Source organism: Serinus canaria, chromosome 5 (assembly GCF_022539315.1).
Source record: "Serinus canaria isolate serCan28SL12 chromosome 5, serCan2020, whole genome shotgun sequence".
NCBI classification, from domain to species: domain Eukaryota; kingdom Metazoa; phylum Chordata; class Aves; order Passeriformes; family Fringillidae; genus Serinus; species Serinus canaria.
Window position 1 is genome coordinate 51,344,422 of NC_066319.1, and position 18,646 is coordinate 51,363,067.

Consider the following 18,646-nt stretch of genomic DNA (forward strand, 5'->3'; position numbering starts at 1 on the left):
TGGGATAAGGTAGTAAAAATGCTTGTATCACAGGTACACCATATGCAGAATTTTTGACTGCCTATCAAAGAAAAGCTGACTTCCTCTTTACATATTTTTCCTTTTTATTTTTTTTAAATATGTAGCATTTCAAACCTTAAACAAAACCTTTTCTTTCTGCCTGGTAGTCAATGAGAAGCAAATGCTTAGAGCAGTGTTTGTCTCCCCCAACAGATTCAGAGAGATGCTGCAACAATAATGCAGCCATATTTCACATCCAACGGCCTGGTGACCAAGGCACTTGAGCACGCTTTCAAGCTGGAGCACATCATGGACCTCACGCGCCTGCGCTGCCTCGGCTCCCTGTTCTCCATGTTGCACCAGGCTTGCCGCAACGTGGCCCAGTACAATGCGAACCACCCCGACTTCCCGATGCAGATAGACCAGCTGGAGCGTTACATCCAGGTAAATGCAGTCTGCCCTAAGTGACTCCTGTGTTTGCCTAGTGTTGTGTATGAGTTACTCACTGGGCTTTGTTCCCTTACTCTAAAACCAATAGCTGCTGCTGTTGCTTCTTACAGAGGTACCTGGTCTATGCGATACTGTGGTCCCTTTCTGGAGACAGTCGCTTGAAAATGAGAGCGGAGCTGGGAGAATACATTAGGAGAATCACCACTGTGCCACTGCCAACTGCACCCAACATACCTATCATTGACTATGAGGTAAACCTTTCTTGTGCTAGAAATGTTGCTTTTCATTTTCTTAAAAGCTTGCTTTAGATTTTGGAGGCAAACCTGGAGAATAAACTGCTAGACTATCTAAAATTTTACAGTTTCACACTTCAACAAATACATCAAATTTGATGTCACTTAAAAAAATAAATTTAACTAAGGTTGAGCTGGATTCCTGTTTTAAATTGTCTAATCATGTTTTTGTGTTTCTAGGTGTCCATTACAGGTGAATGGGTGCCCTGGCAATCCAAAGTTCCTCAAATTGAAGTTGAAACACACAAAGTTGCAGCTCCTGATGTTGTAGTGCCAACCCTAGATACAGTTCGCCATGAAGCATTGCTGTACACTTGGCTGGCAGAACACAAACCTCTGGTACTTTGTGGACCACCAGGTTCTGGAAAGACCATGACCCTCTTCAGTGCTCTCAGAGCTCTGCCTGACATGGAGGTACACAAGAGACGTGTGTGTGTGTGTGTGTGTGTGTGTGTGTGTGTGTGTGTGTGTGTGTGCACATGGGTGTGTGAATTACAGAGTAGTACCAAGTCTTTAATCTTTTTAAGATTAAAGATAGCATGGAATTTATTTCCTAGCCAAAACTCAGTGATAGCTTCACCTCAGTCAGTCATGTGTATATTTAGTAAAAATAAAAATCATGTTGAGAATACAAATTCATTTCTCAAGTTCCTTAGCCTAAAGCTGCTTTCTTCCTTTGCCACTTCAGTAACAGAGAAGCATTCCTGTGTTCAGTATTTAAAAATACTGTGCAAATGTTTAAGAATAGCTCTCATCCTTCTGTGTATTTAGGTGGAGTGACAATTACATGAGACTGTCATGTTCAAAATACAGGGTTGGGCAAAAAGCATTGCTGCATGGTAAATGGAGAACCTGCAGTGGGAAGCAAAGAGTATCTAGGCTGTATATAGCTGTATATATGAGGTAATATACATGTAATGTGGATGGTGTATGTACTTCCATTGTGAATAGCCAAACATACCTGTTTCCAGGACTGTTGATACACTCTCTTTCAGTCCTTAGTGTATTTTAATTTTTTTTCCACTATACTCTTTTTAAGGTGGTTGGACTCAACTTTTCAAGTGCTACCACTCCAGAACTGCTGTTGAAAACTTTTGATCACTACTGTGAATACAGGCGTACCCCTAATGGAGTGGTGCTGGCTCCTGTGCAGTTAGGAAAGTGGCTGGTGCTGTTCTGTGATGAAATCAACTTGCCAGATATGGACAAGTATGGCACACAGAGAGTCATATCCTTCATTAGACAGGTTTGTTTTTCTTTGTAATCAACTGTATCAGAACAGCTACTTATAGGGAAATAAAATGTTCCACTGATTTGATTTTATTTTTGTGGTTTTGTTCCAGATGGTGGAACATGGAGGATTCTACCGTACATCTGACCAGACATGGGTGAAACTGGAGAGAATTCAGTTTGTTGGTGCATGTAATCCCCCTACTGATCCTGGAAGAAAACCTCTGTCACATAGGTAATGTGTCTAGTAAATTCTAGGTAACAATGGAATAGGAGTCAAAACTAAAGCATTGATTATGTAAACTGTTCTTAATACACTTGTTTAGCAACAGCTGTGCTGAAATTCTGTTCCTTGCTTTTGCACTATCTGCTGCTTGGTTCTTGCTGTGACAGCCCAGCAGTGGACTCAGTATTAGGCTGTTGAATCACCTGTCTGAAACCCTTGAGAATGGGAGCAATGAAATCAGCTACAGCTGCTGCTGATGGTTTTGAATCAAGCGGTTATTTAATTTTGGCAAAAGATAATGAAGTGAATACAGACAGTAATTTGACTTTCTGTACTGTGAAATATGCTAATCTTTCAGATTTTTACGACACGTTCCTGTGGTTTATGTGGACTATCCTGGACCAGCTTCACTTACTCAGATATATGGAACATTCAACCGTGCAATGCTGAGGCTGATCCCATCCCTTCGCACGTATGCAGAGCCTCTCACTGCTGCTATGGTAGAATTCTACACAATGTCTCAGGTAACTTGTTAAGTTTACATTACCAACTCCAAACTCCAGCTAGAAAGCTTTCTTCTATGCTTCATTTAGCATGTGTTGTTAGCCTTTCACATGGATAATATGTGTACAAAAGCTCAACTAATTACTTGAGTTCTGGCAAAAATGACTGAATTATGCTGCCAAGTCCTGTAAAAATACAGTGCAACTTTGAGATAATGCAACTAATTAAGTTTAAATTTTTAGGAGAGGTTCACTCAAGACACACAGCCACACTACATCTACTCACCTCGTGAAATGACTCGGTGGGTGAGAGGTATATTCGAGGCGTTAAGACCACTGGAAACCTTACCAGTTGAAGGCCTTATCAGGATTTGGGCCCACGAAGCCTTACGTCTCTTCCAGGACAGGTAAGATTCATGAGCTGGGGAAGCAAAACCATAAAAAGTTGCCTACTCCTTTGCCAACTTTCATTAGAACATCAGACTAAAAAGTGCTTTATGTTAAATAGCTGGAATACCAGTGAGAATATTTTGTTTCACTCCAGCTTGACTCTCTCAGGAGTTGCATCTGTATAAAGCAAAAATACACTTCAGCCATAGTGCTGCCATGTGGTTTGATTATGTCCTCCCATTACAGAGGACTGTACTCACTGACTTAATTCTTTATCCAGACTTGTGGAAGATGAGGAGAGACGCTGGACTGATGAGAACATTGACATGGTTGCTCTGAAACACTTCCCCAACATTGACAAAGAAAAGGCTATGAGCAGACCTATCTTGTACAGCAACTGGCTGTCAAAGGCAAGTTAAAATTTAAAAAAAAAATGAACCCCAAAATTAAATAGATTAGGTGCAATTGAGTGATGCAGCTCTTATGACTGTATTAAAGTGATAATCGGTGCCCATCATGCTGCTAAATCGATCTCCAAGAAATTTTTAATATGATTATCTGAAGTGAACTGTGCCACAAATTTAATAGCTGTTTTGCCAGGGATGTTATTGTAGGAGCCACCATGGAATGTAAAGGCAGTATAAAATAATATTTCTCAAGAATATTGTGACACTACCAGATGACAGTTATTCCTTATGGAATCTCTTGGATTAGGCAGTGACCCTTGAGCAATACTGATATTATTACACATTTTCTGGTGACCTGTTTCTTATAATCTGAAATGATCCATCTGGGTAACCTGTACAAATCCTGGTGAGTTTAGGCAAAAGTCTACTTAGATTTAGGTAGGTAGTGATATAAGTAAGTGACTAGAAAAGCTGTTGAAAATAAATTGGGGAAGGGATTTAGTCTTTAGTGCTACTTCCCAGTCTCTTTGGTAACTGGCAGCCCAGGCTCAGCCTCTATGGTAGGTTCAGTACATACAGTGTTTAAACCCCATGCTGCTACCTGTGGCACTCTAGGCAGTGGGCATGTTCCTGTGCAGTTTAAATGGCTACAATGTTCTTCAGCTTTTGTCGAGGATTGCTATTTCAAGTATTCTAGTAGTTCTGCTTTGGTGTACTCATAAATTGACCCCTAAGCAAATTCCCTTAATCTTAACTTCCATACTGTATTGACTGTATTGGTTCTTTTAGGATTATATTCCAGTGGATCAAGAAGAATTGAGAGACTATGTGAAAGCTAGGCTTAAAGTCTTTTATGAAGAAGAACTTGATGTACCACTTGTCCTGTTCAATGAAGTCTTGGATCATGTGTTAAGAATTGACCGGTAAGTTCAGACTTCCATTGCTGCTCATATAAGCAGTATGTAGAGTTCCTCTAAACCAGAATAGCCTCAGTACAGGGTAAGAATGGAGCATGGTCTCACTGATGTCTATAGAAAATATACTGTAGTCTCCAGACAGCAGGATCCTATCTGGAGAGGTGTGTCAGTTTTGGTATTAACTTGAAGCTTAGGCGTTCTAGGAAACGCTTCAGTAAGTTGCTAACTCTTATCAATCACACTTGGTTTTGTTCTTTTTCAGAATCTTCCGTCAGCCACAGGGCCACTTGCTGCTAATTGGAGTCAGTGGAGCAGGGAAAACAACCCTGTCAAGATTTGTTGCCTGGATGAACGGTTTGAGTGTCTACCAAATCAAGGTTGGTGTGCTAAGTTTACTTCTAAAATCCTGTAAGTGAAAACTCCCACTTATATATTGACCCCTAAAATCCCATTAAAAGCTAAACCAAAATGTTAATGATCCATGCAAACTCTTACCAGGTTCACAGAAAATACACAGGTGAAGATTTTGATGAAGACCTTAGGACAGTATTGAGACGCTCTGGCTGCAAAAATGAAAAAATAGCTTTTATTATGGATGAGTCAAACGTCTTGGATTCTGGATTCCTGGAGAGAATGAACACTCTCCTAGCCAATGGAGAGGTAAGAAGATTTAAAATAAATATTTTTTTCACTTTTTTGCAACCATAAACTACAACCAAACTTATCTTTTGAATTAGGTTCCTGGTCTCTTTGAAGGAGATGAATATGCTACCCTCATGACTCAGTGTAAAGAAGGAGCACAGAAAGAAGGATTAATGTTAGATTCACATGAAGAACTCTACAAATGGTTCACCAGCCAAGTTATTCGCAATCTCCATGTAGTGTTCACTATGAATCCATCTTCTGAGGGCCTGAAGGACAGGGCAGCTACCTCTCCTGCTCTCTTCAACAGGTAATTGCTGCATATTCCAACATATTTTACAGGTAACCATTAAAACACTACTTTGGGGGAAGTCTTAACAAATCCTATGTATTTCAGATGTGTCCTGAACTGGTTTGGAGACTGGTCAACTGAGGCACTGTACCAAGTTGGCAAAGAGTTCACAAGCAAAATGGATCTTGAGAAACCCAATTACATTGTGCCTGATTACATGCCAGTTGTGTATGATAAGCTGCCACAACCACCATCGCACAGGGAGGCTATTGTTAATAGCTGTGTGTTTGTTCATCAGACTCTCCACCAGGTACGTTATTACACTACTTAACTTACACTTACCTCTAGGCCATGGCATCATTCACCAGTTTCCTAAAAGCTATGATCCTTGGCATGCAGATAAATTTTAAAGCAGTGCATACTCTACAACACTTTGTTCCCTCAAGGCTAATGCTCGGCTGGCGAAACGAGGAGGCAGAACCATGGCGATCACACCACGCCACTATCTGGACTTCATCAACCATTATGCCAACTTGTTCAATGAGAAGCGAAGTGAACTGGAGGAACAGCAAATGCATCTGAATGTTGGTCTCAGAAAAATCAAGGAAACAGTTGATCAGGTATGTATTCTTAAAACTTGCCCTCTGTAAAGCTGGAGTGAGTAAATAGATCTCAATGCTCAATATGAATTCTCTCTTCCATCTTGCAATCGACCTTAGGTAGAGGAATTGCGGCGTGACCTAAGAATAAAGAGTCAGGAGCTGGAAGTGAAAAATGCAGCAGCCAATGACAAATTGAAAAAGATGGTGAAAGACCAGCAGGAAGCTGAGAAGAAAAAGGTAAAATTTTTTGTTAAATCTCTGTGCATAGCGACTACTTTATTTACAAAACAGAGCCTACAGACCAAGTACTGGAAGAAGTTCAGCTTCTAAAAAGCAGTATTCTTTTCTGTGAAATTTCCTTTCAGGTTATGAGCCAGGAGATTCAGGAACAGCTGCACAAGCAGCAGGAGGTCATTGCAGACAAGCAGATGAGTGTGAAAGAAGATCTTGACAAGGTGGAGCCTGCTGTCATTGAAGCTCAGAATGGTATGTTAGCACCTCAGGAGATCACACTGTGGTCTTGGATCTAAAACTGGTCTATGGGAATGTGTTTTCTTGTGGTCTGGGTTGATTCTGTCTAATAAAATTGTAGGCTCGTAGCATGGGGCTGAACAGAGTTGAAGAAATCCCTTTTAAATTCACAATCTTTGAGCTGTGATTTTGTCCCTTTTTTTTTTTTTTCCTGTGAGTAATAGTACCAATCTGATTCTTGATAGTTCTTATATGGCTTGTGGCTTAGTTTCTGGCAGTCCAGCTGTAGAAAAACCAGTGATGCCTTGCTGCTGAACAGACAGCATACAGTCAAGCTACCCATTCATTAGACTGTGTAGACAAATCACTGGTTTGAGTGAATCATTTTTGGCTAGCAGAGTCCTGTGCCCATTTGGCAAGCTGATATTCATGGATGTGTGTCTTGTAATATAGTAGTTATTCAGTAGTATCTGCTTCTCTAATAACGTCATATTCCTTTTTAGAATCTTAAAGCATTTTTACAAATCCAGGGTACTCTGCTGGGTTTTGCTAACTGTTTGTTTTGTTCCCAATCAACACTTCATCTCTGGCACTGGTTAGCTGTGAAGTCAATAAAGAAGCAGCACCTGGTAGAGGTCCGTTCCATGGCTAATCCACCTGCAGCAGTTAAGCTGGCCCTGGAGTCCATCTGCCTGCTGTTAGGTGAAAGCACCACTGACTGGAAACAAATACGTTCCATTATCATGAGAGAGAACTTCATTCCAACCATTGTCAACTTCTCTGCTGAGGAAATCAGGTGAAGTGCAACTGTGAGATATTTACATGAACAATTGACAAAGAACTTAACTGGACTTTCCCTCTGTGTAATTGCTTTGACTTCTTTTGACACCAGCTTATTGCACATGGTGAACATGCAGGTGGTACATGCAGGAAATACACCTTAGCTTCAGTAGTCTATCATGAAAAGTGGGGCAAAGCAGCTGCTTGTCGTGTGACTTAGTGACATGGTTGCAAAGCAGTGTGTTGGTGTCCAAAGCCACATTGTCATTTGAAAGTGGTTTTGCAGCAGTAACAGACCAGGCTACTGAGGGCTTTATTCAGCTTAGGAGGTCAGCTTCCTAGCTGGCTCCAAGTGTGAGCAAAAGATCAGACTAGAGACATCTGAATTCCCTTCCAACTTGAGTTTTTTAGAGCAGATTTAGCAGTTTGTGAATGACTTACCTGAAAACATTGATAAAATCCTTTTATAACCTGTAAGCTGAAACTACATGTTGAACATCTCAGCTACTATTCAGGAAAACTGACAGGAAATGTTTCTTGTCACTGTGGAAGGCCAGCTAGATAAAGGGATACTGAGCACCTGTGTGCTGACATAGTGTACTCAATGCTATCTGTATAAATTTTTCCCTTGCAGTGATGCCATCCGGGAGAAGATGAAGAAAAACTACCTGTCAAATCCAAGTTACAACTATGAAATTGTAAACAGAGCATCACTGGCCTGTGGACCTATGGTGAAATGGGCAATTGCACAGGTAAAGTCAGCTTGAGGAAGCAAAGGCAAGGTGAAAAGAGTGAGCTAGAAGGCACATAGCAATGTCTAAAGGCTCTGAATTTGCCTTTATTCAGCTAAGTATTACAAGCTATTTTGCTTTAATGAAATGGGGTAGATGGTTTAGATGAATGCTAATGGGATATATATTGTGCCATGCCAGAGAATTATTGACCAGTTGTGATACAGCCTCTGCACTGAAAAACTTTTGGTTTACAGTGAACACTGGTGGATACTTTCTGTGTGTGATGTTATTCTACAGGACTAGACAGTGGAAAATGCAGTTAAGTCCTCTTATTGAGACTGCATTTGTCTTGCCTCAGAGCAGGACACACTCAAGGCAGACTTTTCTGTTTCCTAAAGGAATAGGCTTTGGGTATCTTGCCCCCAGAGTGAGGTACCCAAGAATGGTTTTACTTGCCTGTTGGTGTTTCAATACAGCAAAATTCTTGGCTTGTTAAAACTGTGCCTGCTTGGAATGGCTTGATCTGGAGAGACTATTTAACTTGAATCTTGCCAACAGGCCGTCCTAATTGTTCTGTGGCTTAGCTTTACTCATTTCACTGCTGAGAAGGGTAGATTAGCACAGTACTGGCATGGACACCCCATTTAATATCTATGTAAAACAATGTGCACTTCTTAGTGGGGTCTGAACATTTTGAATGACTTTGACTTTGTGTAAATCTACAGAGCAGTACAAGGACCTTGCAAAAAGCAATTACTTACATTTCTGTGCTTAGTTTAAACAAGAGTCCTAGGCACCGATAAACAATACTAAGTTTCTGTCTCTTAAATAGTTGTTAATTCTTACACAGGTCAGAAGTACATAAATTTGTAAAGAGCAGTTGATAGTATATACCTGAGTGCTGTGGTTCCTGTTAACATGTCATTTTAGAAAGTGTAAAGGTTCTATTTTCCATTTGCAGCTGAACTATGCTGACATGTTGAAAAGAGTGGAACCTCTACGCAATGAGCTGCAGAAGCTGGAGGATGATGCCAAAGACAACCAACAGAAAGCAAATGAAGTGGAGCAGATGATTCGTGACCTTGAGGCCAGTATTGCCCGTTACAAAGAAGAATATGCAGTACTGATTTCGGAGGCTCAAGCTATTAAGGCAGACTTGGCTGCTGTTGAAGCAAAAGTAAGACTTCCTATACCAATAATTTTTGATTCTTTGATCTTTGACAGTCTGAAATTGAATCGTTCTTCAAATTTGAGAGTGAAGTTAGTTGCTTCCCCTGTGCAGTGCATTTGAGCTGTTTCATCTCTGGGTGTCATGAGGCTTCTCAAGAAGCCTGTCTGGAGTTAGAGAAATACCAGCTCATGTTGCTACTTGATTAACAAGACAGTTTTCATAAGGTTTAAAAAATATAGAAGGCCTTTGAAAACAAGCATGGATGTAGTGGGATTGTAATGTTTTAACTGGACTTCAAGGAGGGGAGTATGGATTTCTCTGTGTACTTGATCTCATCATTAGTATGTTGCTACTCAGCTAATACTTAGCACTTCTAAGTTCCTCAAGGTAACAGAATCAACTTAATAACTTAGCACTGAAGAGCCCCAAATTTATCTCATTCTGAGCTTTTAAATTTAACTTGGGCCTTGAGTCAGAATTTAAGTGTTCTGAGAGACTTGTAATATAAGAACATTTCATCATCTAAAGAATCTACCTTCACCACTTATTTCTAGGTAAACCGTAGCACAGCTCTTCTGAAGAGTCTTTCTGCTGAACGTGAAAGATGGGAGAAGACAAGTGAAACTTTCAAAAACCAGATGTCCACTATTGCAGGAGACTGTTTACTTTCAGGAGCTTTTATTGCCTATGCTGGCTACTTTGATCAGCAAATGCGTCAGAATCTGTTCACTACATGGTCTCACCATTTGCAGCAAGCAAATATCCAGGTAAAGATACTTATCCAGTCATGATAAGTTAACCATGAATTGATTTCCTGCAGGACTTAAGCTTTAGGATTGCTAGGTAAAGAATGGAGCTGTTGGAAAGCTGTTGCAGCTTTGTAGAGCTGCATTTACTTAAAATATCTTCATCAGCTTGTTGGAGAATTCAAGTTAAATATTAACTTTGTTTGTTTCCTGCAGTTCCGCACAGACATCGCAAGGACCGAGTACCTTTCCAACGCCGATGAGCGGCTGCGCTGGCAGGCGAGTTCCCTGCCTGCAGATGACCTGTGCACAGAGAATGCCATCATGCTCAAACGCTTCAACAGGTACTTCATTCTAAGATGTGAAGTTCTTAAGCAACATTCTTGCAGCAGGCAGGGTTGCCACCTATTGAATCACAGTAGCTCCTGCAAAGCACTGTTTCACTGGGGTGTGAAGTTCTAATGTTCATAAAAGCTTCTCAGCCATGTGTAAACATAAAAACTCTCATTCACCTTTGCTTGCCTTTTTTGTTATGCTTAGCTGTTAAAATAAGTTGGCTTGAGCTATTTTGAAATTTGAACTATTTTGTTGCCCAAATACAAACTTATCTTTCAAAACTAAAGTGAGTCATTGAACGTGCCTCAACTTCATGAAGGAATAAACAAGGTTTTAGAGTTGAGACTAATAATGCAATGTAAATTCATAAAATTGCTTAGACACTGTCTGCAGTCAAAATCTAACTAAAGAAAGTGTTTTATTATTAACTTAAGGTATCCATTGATCATCGATCCCTCTGGGCAAGCTACAGAGTTTATCATGAATGAATATAAAGACCGTAAGATAACTCGTACAAGCTTCTTGGATGACGCTTTCAGGAAGAATTTGGAAAGCGCCTTGAGATTTGGTAACCCACTTCTAGTTCAGGTTAGTGGCATGATTGTGTAGAAGCTGTTTAAATTCTTGAATTCTGTCCTGCATTTTAGAAGTTTGCAATTGTTCACTAAGTAACATGCAAGCAACTTTATTTTCAATTTACAACTTAACAAGTACATTAGTGGTACATGTGGTGTAAGTAAGTCCTGAGAATAATTAGTAAGCTCCAAAATCAAAATAAGGTATTTCTTTTTCCACCAAAATTATTTTGTTTTGAAATTTTCTTTCCTTACTATAAAATGACTTGCAACCTGTGTCTCTGTTCCTTTGTTTTTATGTGCTTTCTTTAGTCATAGATAATGGCAACTAATATGGTTAGTTTCCTAGAATTAAATCTGCTCTGACTATCAGGGAGAAATTTCTGTAATATGAAGAAGTAGGCAGCTATTGGAATAATTGAGTTTTTCACTTCTTAGTATGGAAATGGAAAAGATCAATAACTGTTGTTTGTGCTGTTCAGAACAGGGCTTACCTGCAGTAGAGCTAACAAAATTACAGCCTTCTCTTCTGTACCTGTGTAGTTCAACTACACATCTAAAGTGCAGATACCTGCTGAATGTGATCCCTATTCCAAACCAACTGCCAATTGTTTGCTTACCAGAATTTTAAGCCCCTCCTGGATTGGGAGTTTTAGCTTGAGACATTTGCAGGAGTCTTTAGCACGTCTGTCTTTCTAGGATGTGGAGAGCTATGATCCAGTTCTGAATCCTGTTCTGAATCGTGAAGTCCGAAGAACTGGAGGCAGAGTTCTGATTACTCTGGGAGACCAAGATATTGATTTGTCACCATCCTTCGTTATCTTCCTTTCCACCAGAGATCCAACAGTAAGTAAAATCAAAAGCAGTCTTGTTTGTAGAAGTGGTATGTGAAGAGATCTGAGTAAACTTTTTCATGTTTCCTGTGACAGGTTGAATTCCCACCGGACCTCTGCTCTCGGGTTACATTTGTGAACTTCACAGTAACTCGCAGCAGCTTGCAGAGCCAGTGTCTGAATGAAGTCCTGAAAGCTGAAAGACCAGATGTTGATGAAAAACGCTCTGACCTCCTCAAGCTTCAGGGTATGTTTACCAAAATTACCTTCCTCCTGTTCTAAAAGAATACAGTGGGTTTACTCTAATAGTACACAGTGAAATATGTTCATACTCTTTTTTCAGGATGTCCAATGGCAAAGTACACACAATTCACATAATTCTTTAACATATCTGTACAATATGTATATATGACTTTTTTTTCCTTCTAATTAAGGTGAATTTCAGCTGCGCTTACGTCAGTTGGAAAAATCCCTACTCCAAGCACTTAATGAAGTGAAGGGACGTATCCTGGATGATGACACCATCATTACTACACTTGAGAACCTGAAGAAGGAAGCAGCAGAGGTCACCAGAAAAGTAGAAGAGACTGATATTGTCATGCAAGAAGTAGAAACTGTTTCCCAGCAGTACTTGCCTCTTTCTACAGCTTGCAGCAGTATCTACTTTACCATGGAGTCACTGAAACAGGTAAGTTGAGTTCTTCCTCTCAGGAGCTTTCAGTGTTTACTGGTCAAAGCTAAATAGGCATTGCCCAATATTGCAGTTTGATAGGCATACGCTGTTGGGTATCAAACAGCAGGATTGTGGAGAGAAAAAATAAACTCTCTTCTCTTTCAGATACATTTCCTGTACCAATACTCCCTCCAGTTTTTCTTGGACATCTATCACAATGTCTTGTATGAGAACCCAAATCTGAAGGGAATTACAGACCATACTCATCGTCTCTCAATCATCACAAAGGATCTCTTTCAGGTTCAGTTTTTTAATTAATAAATGTAATTCTTTAATAATTTTTGAAGGGTCAGAGTTCAAAGCTTCTTACACTACTACTTTGTTCCCAGGTGGCCTTCAACCGAGTGGCACGTGGCATGCTGCACCAGGATCACATCACATTTGCCATGTTGTTGGCCAGGATCAAACTGAAAGGCACTATTGGGTAAATGTTTGTTTTCTTGCTTCACTTTAGTTGAAGAAGGGAGTGCTGTCTTGAAGGCATCTAGCTGAAGTCTTCTTTTCCCTTAACATTAGGGAGCCTACATATGATGCAGAATTCCAGCACTTCTTGAGAGGGAAGGAGATTGTACTAAACACTGCATCTCTCCCCAAAATCAATGGTTTGACTGTAGAGCAAACAGAGGCAATGATGAGGTTGAGCTGCCTTCCTGCATTTAAGGACCTTGTTTCAAAAGTTCAAGCTGATGAGGTGAGTGTTGCCTAGGTTCTGTTTCTCCACTGAAGTATCTTGTTAAGCTTTTCAGTGTCTGCTTGAAAAGCTCAAGCAAGCTCTCCTGCTGTGAAAAGGGAAGTCCCAGAGATTAACTAGTTGTAGTTGTGGAAATGAATGTTCTTACTTCCCTCATAACCCAGCTGTGAAACTTGTAAAGACCAGCACTGTTCATCACTCAGAAACAGTTTTGCCATGCCTTTATCTTTGTGGTTGACCAGCTTTGATCCCCATGGTAGGAGAAAGTGTGACACTGCATGTATTTTTCTGCAGCACTATTGTGTGATAATTATGCGGTAGAAGGGAGCAGCCTCAGCCACAGATAACTTCATTATGGTGGGCTCTTGGACATGCCTAAGTGGAATCAGTTTGGATACTACTCAGCTGCTGAACACTGCACCTTCTCATGACTGAAGTGTTCAAAGAGTAGTACATCTTTGTCTGGACTGTGAAACAGTATGTCATAAATTACATCCATATCTTAAATAGCACCTGGTGTTTTATAGTTTTTATATTAGAAGTTGAATTCTCTTTACATCTAATTTTTCTCAGACTGTTCAGCCTGGGGTAAAATAGCTTACAGCTTGGTCTGGGACTTGATAGAGATCTGTAGAATCATATGTGCTGGAGGCTATCAGTGAAATGAGGCATATCAGTGAAATGATTTGGCACATCTAAAGATAGGATAATAGACAAAGTGTAATTTGAGTTTTACATGTCCTTGCTGTATGTTTCTGATATCTTGAAAGTCAACTTCAGGTTTTTTGCATATTTTTTTTTCAATACAGCAATTCTGTATCTGGCTGGACAGCAGTTCCCCAGAACAGACTGTACCATACCTCTGGACTGAAGAAAAACCTGCAAGTAAGTGAATGTGCACTGTTGTCCAAATCAGTCCTACTGTACTGATCTAAGTAGTTATATTATTTTAAAAGCAATTCTAAAGTAGAATTTAATTTTGGACCTTAATGGTTGAGAAAATTATAAAGTTGGGATTGTATAAGAACCTCAAGTCTAGTGGGTTTGGTTCTGGGTTGTTTTGGGGTTTTTTGGGAGGTTTGTTTGTTTTCACTGGATTTTTTTAAACCAAACTGTTCTAAGCAGTAGTTACTACACTTGGTTGCTGCACCTTAACCTGTGATCTGGTCTTCCACTGAGGATGAAATGTAATTCTACAATGTCATTATACTGCATAATTGTTTGGATTAACCTTAGTCATTGCCAGTCTGGAGATGTCTCAACACTCTAAAAAGCTCCAAGACACAGATCTGAGGACAGGGCTGGTTTAGTAGAGTTTTAGACCTGCAGTTGTACTTAAGCTTAAAGTTACCTCTTTCTACATTAATTGTCAGTGCTAATTTTTCAAGAGTCAGAACTTGAAGGGTAACTGTTGCCCTTCAGTTCCTCCCATACCTGAAAGGTAACTTCAGGAGGTGTTGCTTCCTTTGATCATTCCATGCTCATTCCTATCACTTTCTAAATTAAGGATTCTAAGCTCATATTTACTAGCTGCTTATTGAAGCTGCTGGAGCATTAACTGAAGCAGCTCTAGGTTATCTACCCTATCCATGCTAGTCAAGCATTCTGTGAGTGAGAAGATGTGAAAAGATCTGTTGTCCCTGGAAATGAAAATCACTCATGTCAATAATTTTAGCCTGTAGATTTTGTAAACCAGCTGAAGCTGCTAATTTTTTTTCCAGTTTTCAAATTGAAAACAATGTTAAGCATTTCATTAAAAAGTTGCATCAGCTCTTCCAAAAGGATAATTAACTTTCTAAATATGTAGTCTTCAGATCAAGATGGGGAGAAATTGAATGGAGAATTGAAGAGATGAGGGTCCATCTAATCCTGTCTCCTGTTTCCAGCTCCCATTGGACAGGCCATTCATCGCTTGCTTCTGATCCAGGCCTTCCGTCCAGATCGTTTGTTGGCCATGGCACATACCTTTGTTTCAACAAATCTTGGAGAGTCTTTCATGTCCATTATGGAGCAGCCTTTGGATCTGACACACATTGTGGATACAGAGGTAAACTACTTGGTTTTGAAATGCTTAGGGCCACCTTGCATAAGTTCCACAATGAGTTAAGCCATCCAATGAACATTTCTTCCACTTTCCCTTCTCTGGTATGAAGAGTGGATTGTTTTTCTTTTTTTTAAAGTAAAACTAAGAGTAACATAATGGTTTTAGTTGAACAGACGGAAGAAACACTGAGCTTACTGCATTCTCATATTTATCTAGTGATTGATTCATATCCTTTTCAACTTCTTGGAGCACAGGTGAAACCAAATACTCCTGTGCTGATGTGTTCGGTGCCTGGTTATGATGCCAGTGGTCATGTTGAAGACCTTGCAGCTGAGCAGAATACACAGATTACTTCTATTGCTATTGGTAAGAGCATATCTTATTTCAACATCCAAACATGAATAAAATTGTTAGCAGTAAGAGATTTAGCAACCCTTCTGTCTTTTAGGTTCTGCCGAAGGGTTTAACCAAGCAGATAAAGCAATAAACACAGCAGTGAAATCTGGAAGGTAAGTTCTGTTTCATTTTCAGCTAGAATATGGCCTAGTAGAAAGGTAAAAGGGGGAAGTTTATTGGTTAAAGAGATAAAACTGTGAGTAAAGCAAAAGAGTAGGCCTATCTTTTGAATTTAGGTTTGTAATAGCAAGCACATCTGTTTAAATATTTTCAGGAGAAGCAGGTTGTACCTGCAAAACAAGAAAGTTAAGTAATTTACAGTACATAGTACATAGTAACTGATTCTATGTAGAAGGCAAGTTTAAAAGAGGGAGGAAAATCTGTAGCATTGATACATTCTGTTGCTCTTTGTGATGATCACAGCCAGGACCCATAAGCTGTTCACTGAAAAGCAATTACTCTGTTTCAAAAATTCACAGATGGGTAATGCTGAAGAATGTTCACCTGGCTCCTGGCTGGCTCATGCAGCTAGAAAAGAAACTACATTCCCTGCAACCCCATGCTTGCTTCAGGCTCTTCCTTACAATGGAGATTAATCCAAAGGTAACAGTGATTTAAAATTTTATTATCTTGCTGAGTAACTAGCTTGCAGAGCTAAGCGTGTTCCCCAGGGAAGGTTCCCTCATGACTGCCTTCTGCAGTAAAGAAGAAGGAAAATGCACACCCGTCAGGGCAGTTATTATCCTTGCTTTCTCATGACTGAATTGTAGCTGTAAACTTGATACTGTTCCTTTTGCTGATTCCCCTAATCTCCAAGTATTTCATATGCTCACCATGAGGTTTTGAAGCTAATGCAAACTCTGCTGGGATTTAGTTTTATGAAGGCTAAAGCAGCTGGATTTGAGCATATTGATCTTCTCTAGGTGCCAGTGAATTTGTTACGTGCCGGCCGGATCTTTGTGTTTGAGCCTCCTCCTGGTGTGAAGGCAAACATGCTGAGGACCTTCAGTAGCATTCCAGTTTCTAGGATGTGCAAGGTGAGGCTGTGATTTGTCTTGATGAAACTAAATGGGGGAATGTTTGTTGAAGTCTTACCTTAGATGATAAAACCTCAGATACTAGGATGTACCTGAAGTGTTTTTTCTCTCCTCACCCAAGCATATAGTAGTTGCTTTTTCTGTTGGTAGAATGTATTCAGTTTCAGTAGCAATCTAGCATTAAATCTGATGCTTTCTAGTCTTTTAGCAGACTTTGGTTTTAACAGTTCACTTGAGTGACAGTTGTTTGGTTTTGTGTTGGTTTTTTCCTCCTCACTTCTAGTCTCCAAATGAGCGTGCTCGTTTGTATTTCCTCCTTGCCTGGTTCCATGCCATTATCCAAGAGCGCCTGCGCTATGCTCCCTTGGGCTGGTCCAAGAAGTACGAGTTTGGAGAGTCTGACCTGAGATCTGCCTGTGACACAGTGGATACCTGGCTGGATGATACAGCAAAGGCAAGTAGTGTTGTGTGCTTAGGCACAGGTAACACATTACTTTGGATCTTCACCGAAACAGTCTGTTCTAGAAAAATTAAGGAAGTTAAATGAGTAGGCACAAAATACCTGTTGGCAATTCAACAATTGTTTCCTGCTATTTATAGGGTCGCCAGAACATTTCCCCTGATAAGATCCCCTGGTCTGCACTGAAGACACTGATGGCCCAGTCTATCTATGGAGGGCGTATCGATAATGAATTTGATCAGCGTTTGTTAAACACTTTCTTGGAACGTCTGTTCACCACCTTAAGTTTTGACAGTGAATTCAAACTGGCTTGCAAGGTTGATGGACACAAAGATATTCAGATGCCAGATGGAATCAGGTATCATTTTTTTCCTTATCCTGATCTCTCAAGTACAATTTTTTCTTTTAATTAGGAACACAAAGAAAAAATAAAAACCAAGCACATAACCTTTATTTGTGCTATGTAAATATCTGTCTCAGGCAAAGCATTACCTTGGCATTCTAGAAAAGGAAACCCTTTAATGAATATTAAAACTCTGCCTTGCAGGCGTGAAGAGTTTGTCCAGTGGGTTGAGATGCTCCCAGATACACAAACACCATCATGGCTGGGACTGCCAAATAATGCAGAGAAAGTTCTTCTCACCACACAAGGTAAATCTAGAACTTAGTAATGTCTTCCATAGAGTACCAGGCCACCATTTTAACTAAAAAGCAGAAGAGAAATACAAGTTTGGTTAAAGAGACGATAGCTTTCTACTTCTCCATCAACATAATTGGTTTTTGAATAATCCAGAAACTGACCTGGAGCCTGTGAATCAAAAAAACCCAGTTACATTTAGTGTTCCAGATGGCAATTTCCTATCTTGATTCTGCAAAGCTTTATTGTAAGCTTCTGGAGCCACTTGCAGCTGGGCAGTTCTGAATCTTAGGTCTAGACTAGGAATAATGGAGAGTCATGGTTCTTGCATATAGTGGGATGGTTTAACCTTGATGCCACTGCTTCTCTAACAGCAAATCTTCTGTTTTAGGCATAGATATGATCAGTAAAATGCTGAAAATGCAGATGCTGGAGGATGAGGATGATCTGGCTTATGCAGAAACTGAGAAGAAGACAAGAACTGATTCTACATCAGATGGACGCCCAGCCTGGATGAGAACACTGCATACCACAGCCTCTAACTGGCTTCACCTTATCCCACAAACTCTAAACCATCTGAAGAGGACTGTGGAAAACATTAAAGTAAGAACTATGTTTTATTTAATGGGGGCATAGGAAAAGCACAAGTTCAGGTGCATTGTGATTTGGAAGTACCAACTACACTGCTGAGGGGTCAATGGGACCTGTGTCGATGCTGATTTTGAGTGCCATAGCCATGTAACAACCTGCTAGGGTTTTTTAAATGCTCCTAAAAGCTGGTTTATGTCTTTTGGGTAGCATTTGAAGAAATGCAATGGCCACCAGTCTAGCTTAGCATGTGCATTAATTGTTCAACTTCTGCTTTCTTGCTTCTCCAAGGGAGAGGAGATTGTTGGTTGTAAAACAGCTTCTGTAATCGCTTTCTGCACCATAAGCTGCATCTTCATGTCTAGTGCTTGTAGTCAGAGTGTTACTGCTCCATCCATCCAGAATTTGGGGGTTGTTTTTCATTGCAGTTTTGCAGCAAGAACTTTGATCTGTGGCTTACTT

At 40.1% G+C, this 18,646-nt stretch overlaps 1 protein-coding gene across 1 annotated transcript in view; it reads left to right on the forward strand.

Moving 5' to 3' along the window:
- The window catches only part of DYNC1H1 (dynein cytoplasmic 1 heavy chain 1), a 44,691-nt gene that overhangs the window by 23,063 nt on the left and 2,982 nt on the right, over positions 1-18,646 (forward strand). Inside the window, exons 36-73 of the mRNA XM_050974665.1 lie at positions 214-444; positions 561-701; positions 924-1,157; positions 1,783-1,989; positions 2,087-2,208; positions 2,558-2,723; positions 2,946-3,109; positions 3,373-3,502; positions 4,289-4,422; positions 4,679-4,793; positions 4,915-5,076; positions 5,154-5,368; positions 5,456-5,660; positions 5,797-5,970; positions 6,070-6,189; positions 6,318-6,438; positions 7,024-7,219; positions 7,838-7,955; positions 8,899-9,114; positions 9,663-9,875; positions 10,071-10,198; positions 10,625-10,778; positions 11,465-11,611; positions 11,695-11,845; positions 12,033-12,286; positions 12,437-12,571; positions 12,661-12,755; positions 12,848-13,022; positions 13,832-13,907; positions 14,909-15,069; positions 15,321-15,432; positions 15,515-15,575; positions 15,942-16,065; positions 16,386-16,499; positions 16,783-16,953; positions 17,100-17,317; positions 17,507-17,610; positions 17,988-18,199. Of these exons, the coding sequence (XP_050830622.1) occupies positions 214-444; positions 561-701; positions 924-1,157; positions 1,783-1,989; positions 2,087-2,208; positions 2,558-2,723; positions 2,946-3,109; positions 3,373-3,502; positions 4,289-4,422; positions 4,679-4,793; positions 4,915-5,076; positions 5,154-5,368; positions 5,456-5,660; positions 5,797-5,970; positions 6,070-6,189; positions 6,318-6,438; positions 7,024-7,219; positions 7,838-7,955; positions 8,899-9,114; positions 9,663-9,875; positions 10,071-10,198; positions 10,625-10,778; positions 11,465-11,611; positions 11,695-11,845; positions 12,033-12,286; positions 12,437-12,571; positions 12,661-12,755; positions 12,848-13,022; positions 13,832-13,907; positions 14,909-15,069; positions 15,321-15,432; positions 15,515-15,575; positions 15,942-16,065; positions 16,386-16,499; positions 16,783-16,953; positions 17,100-17,317; positions 17,507-17,610; positions 17,988-18,199 (5,976 nt within the window). The remainder of the gene's footprint in view (positions 1-213; positions 445-560; positions 702-923; positions 1,158-1,782; positions 1,990-2,086; positions 2,209-2,557; positions 2,724-2,945; positions 3,110-3,372; positions 3,503-4,288; positions 4,423-4,678; positions 4,794-4,914; positions 5,077-5,153; positions 5,369-5,455; positions 5,661-5,796; positions 5,971-6,069; positions 6,190-6,317; positions 6,439-7,023; positions 7,220-7,837; positions 7,956-8,898; positions 9,115-9,662; positions 9,876-10,070; positions 10,199-10,624; positions 10,779-11,464; positions 11,612-11,694; positions 11,846-12,032; positions 12,287-12,436; positions 12,572-12,660; positions 12,756-12,847; positions 13,023-13,831; positions 13,908-14,908; positions 15,070-15,320; positions 15,433-15,514; positions 15,576-15,941; positions 16,066-16,385; positions 16,500-16,782; positions 16,954-17,099; positions 17,318-17,506; positions 17,611-17,987; positions 18,200-18,646) is intronic.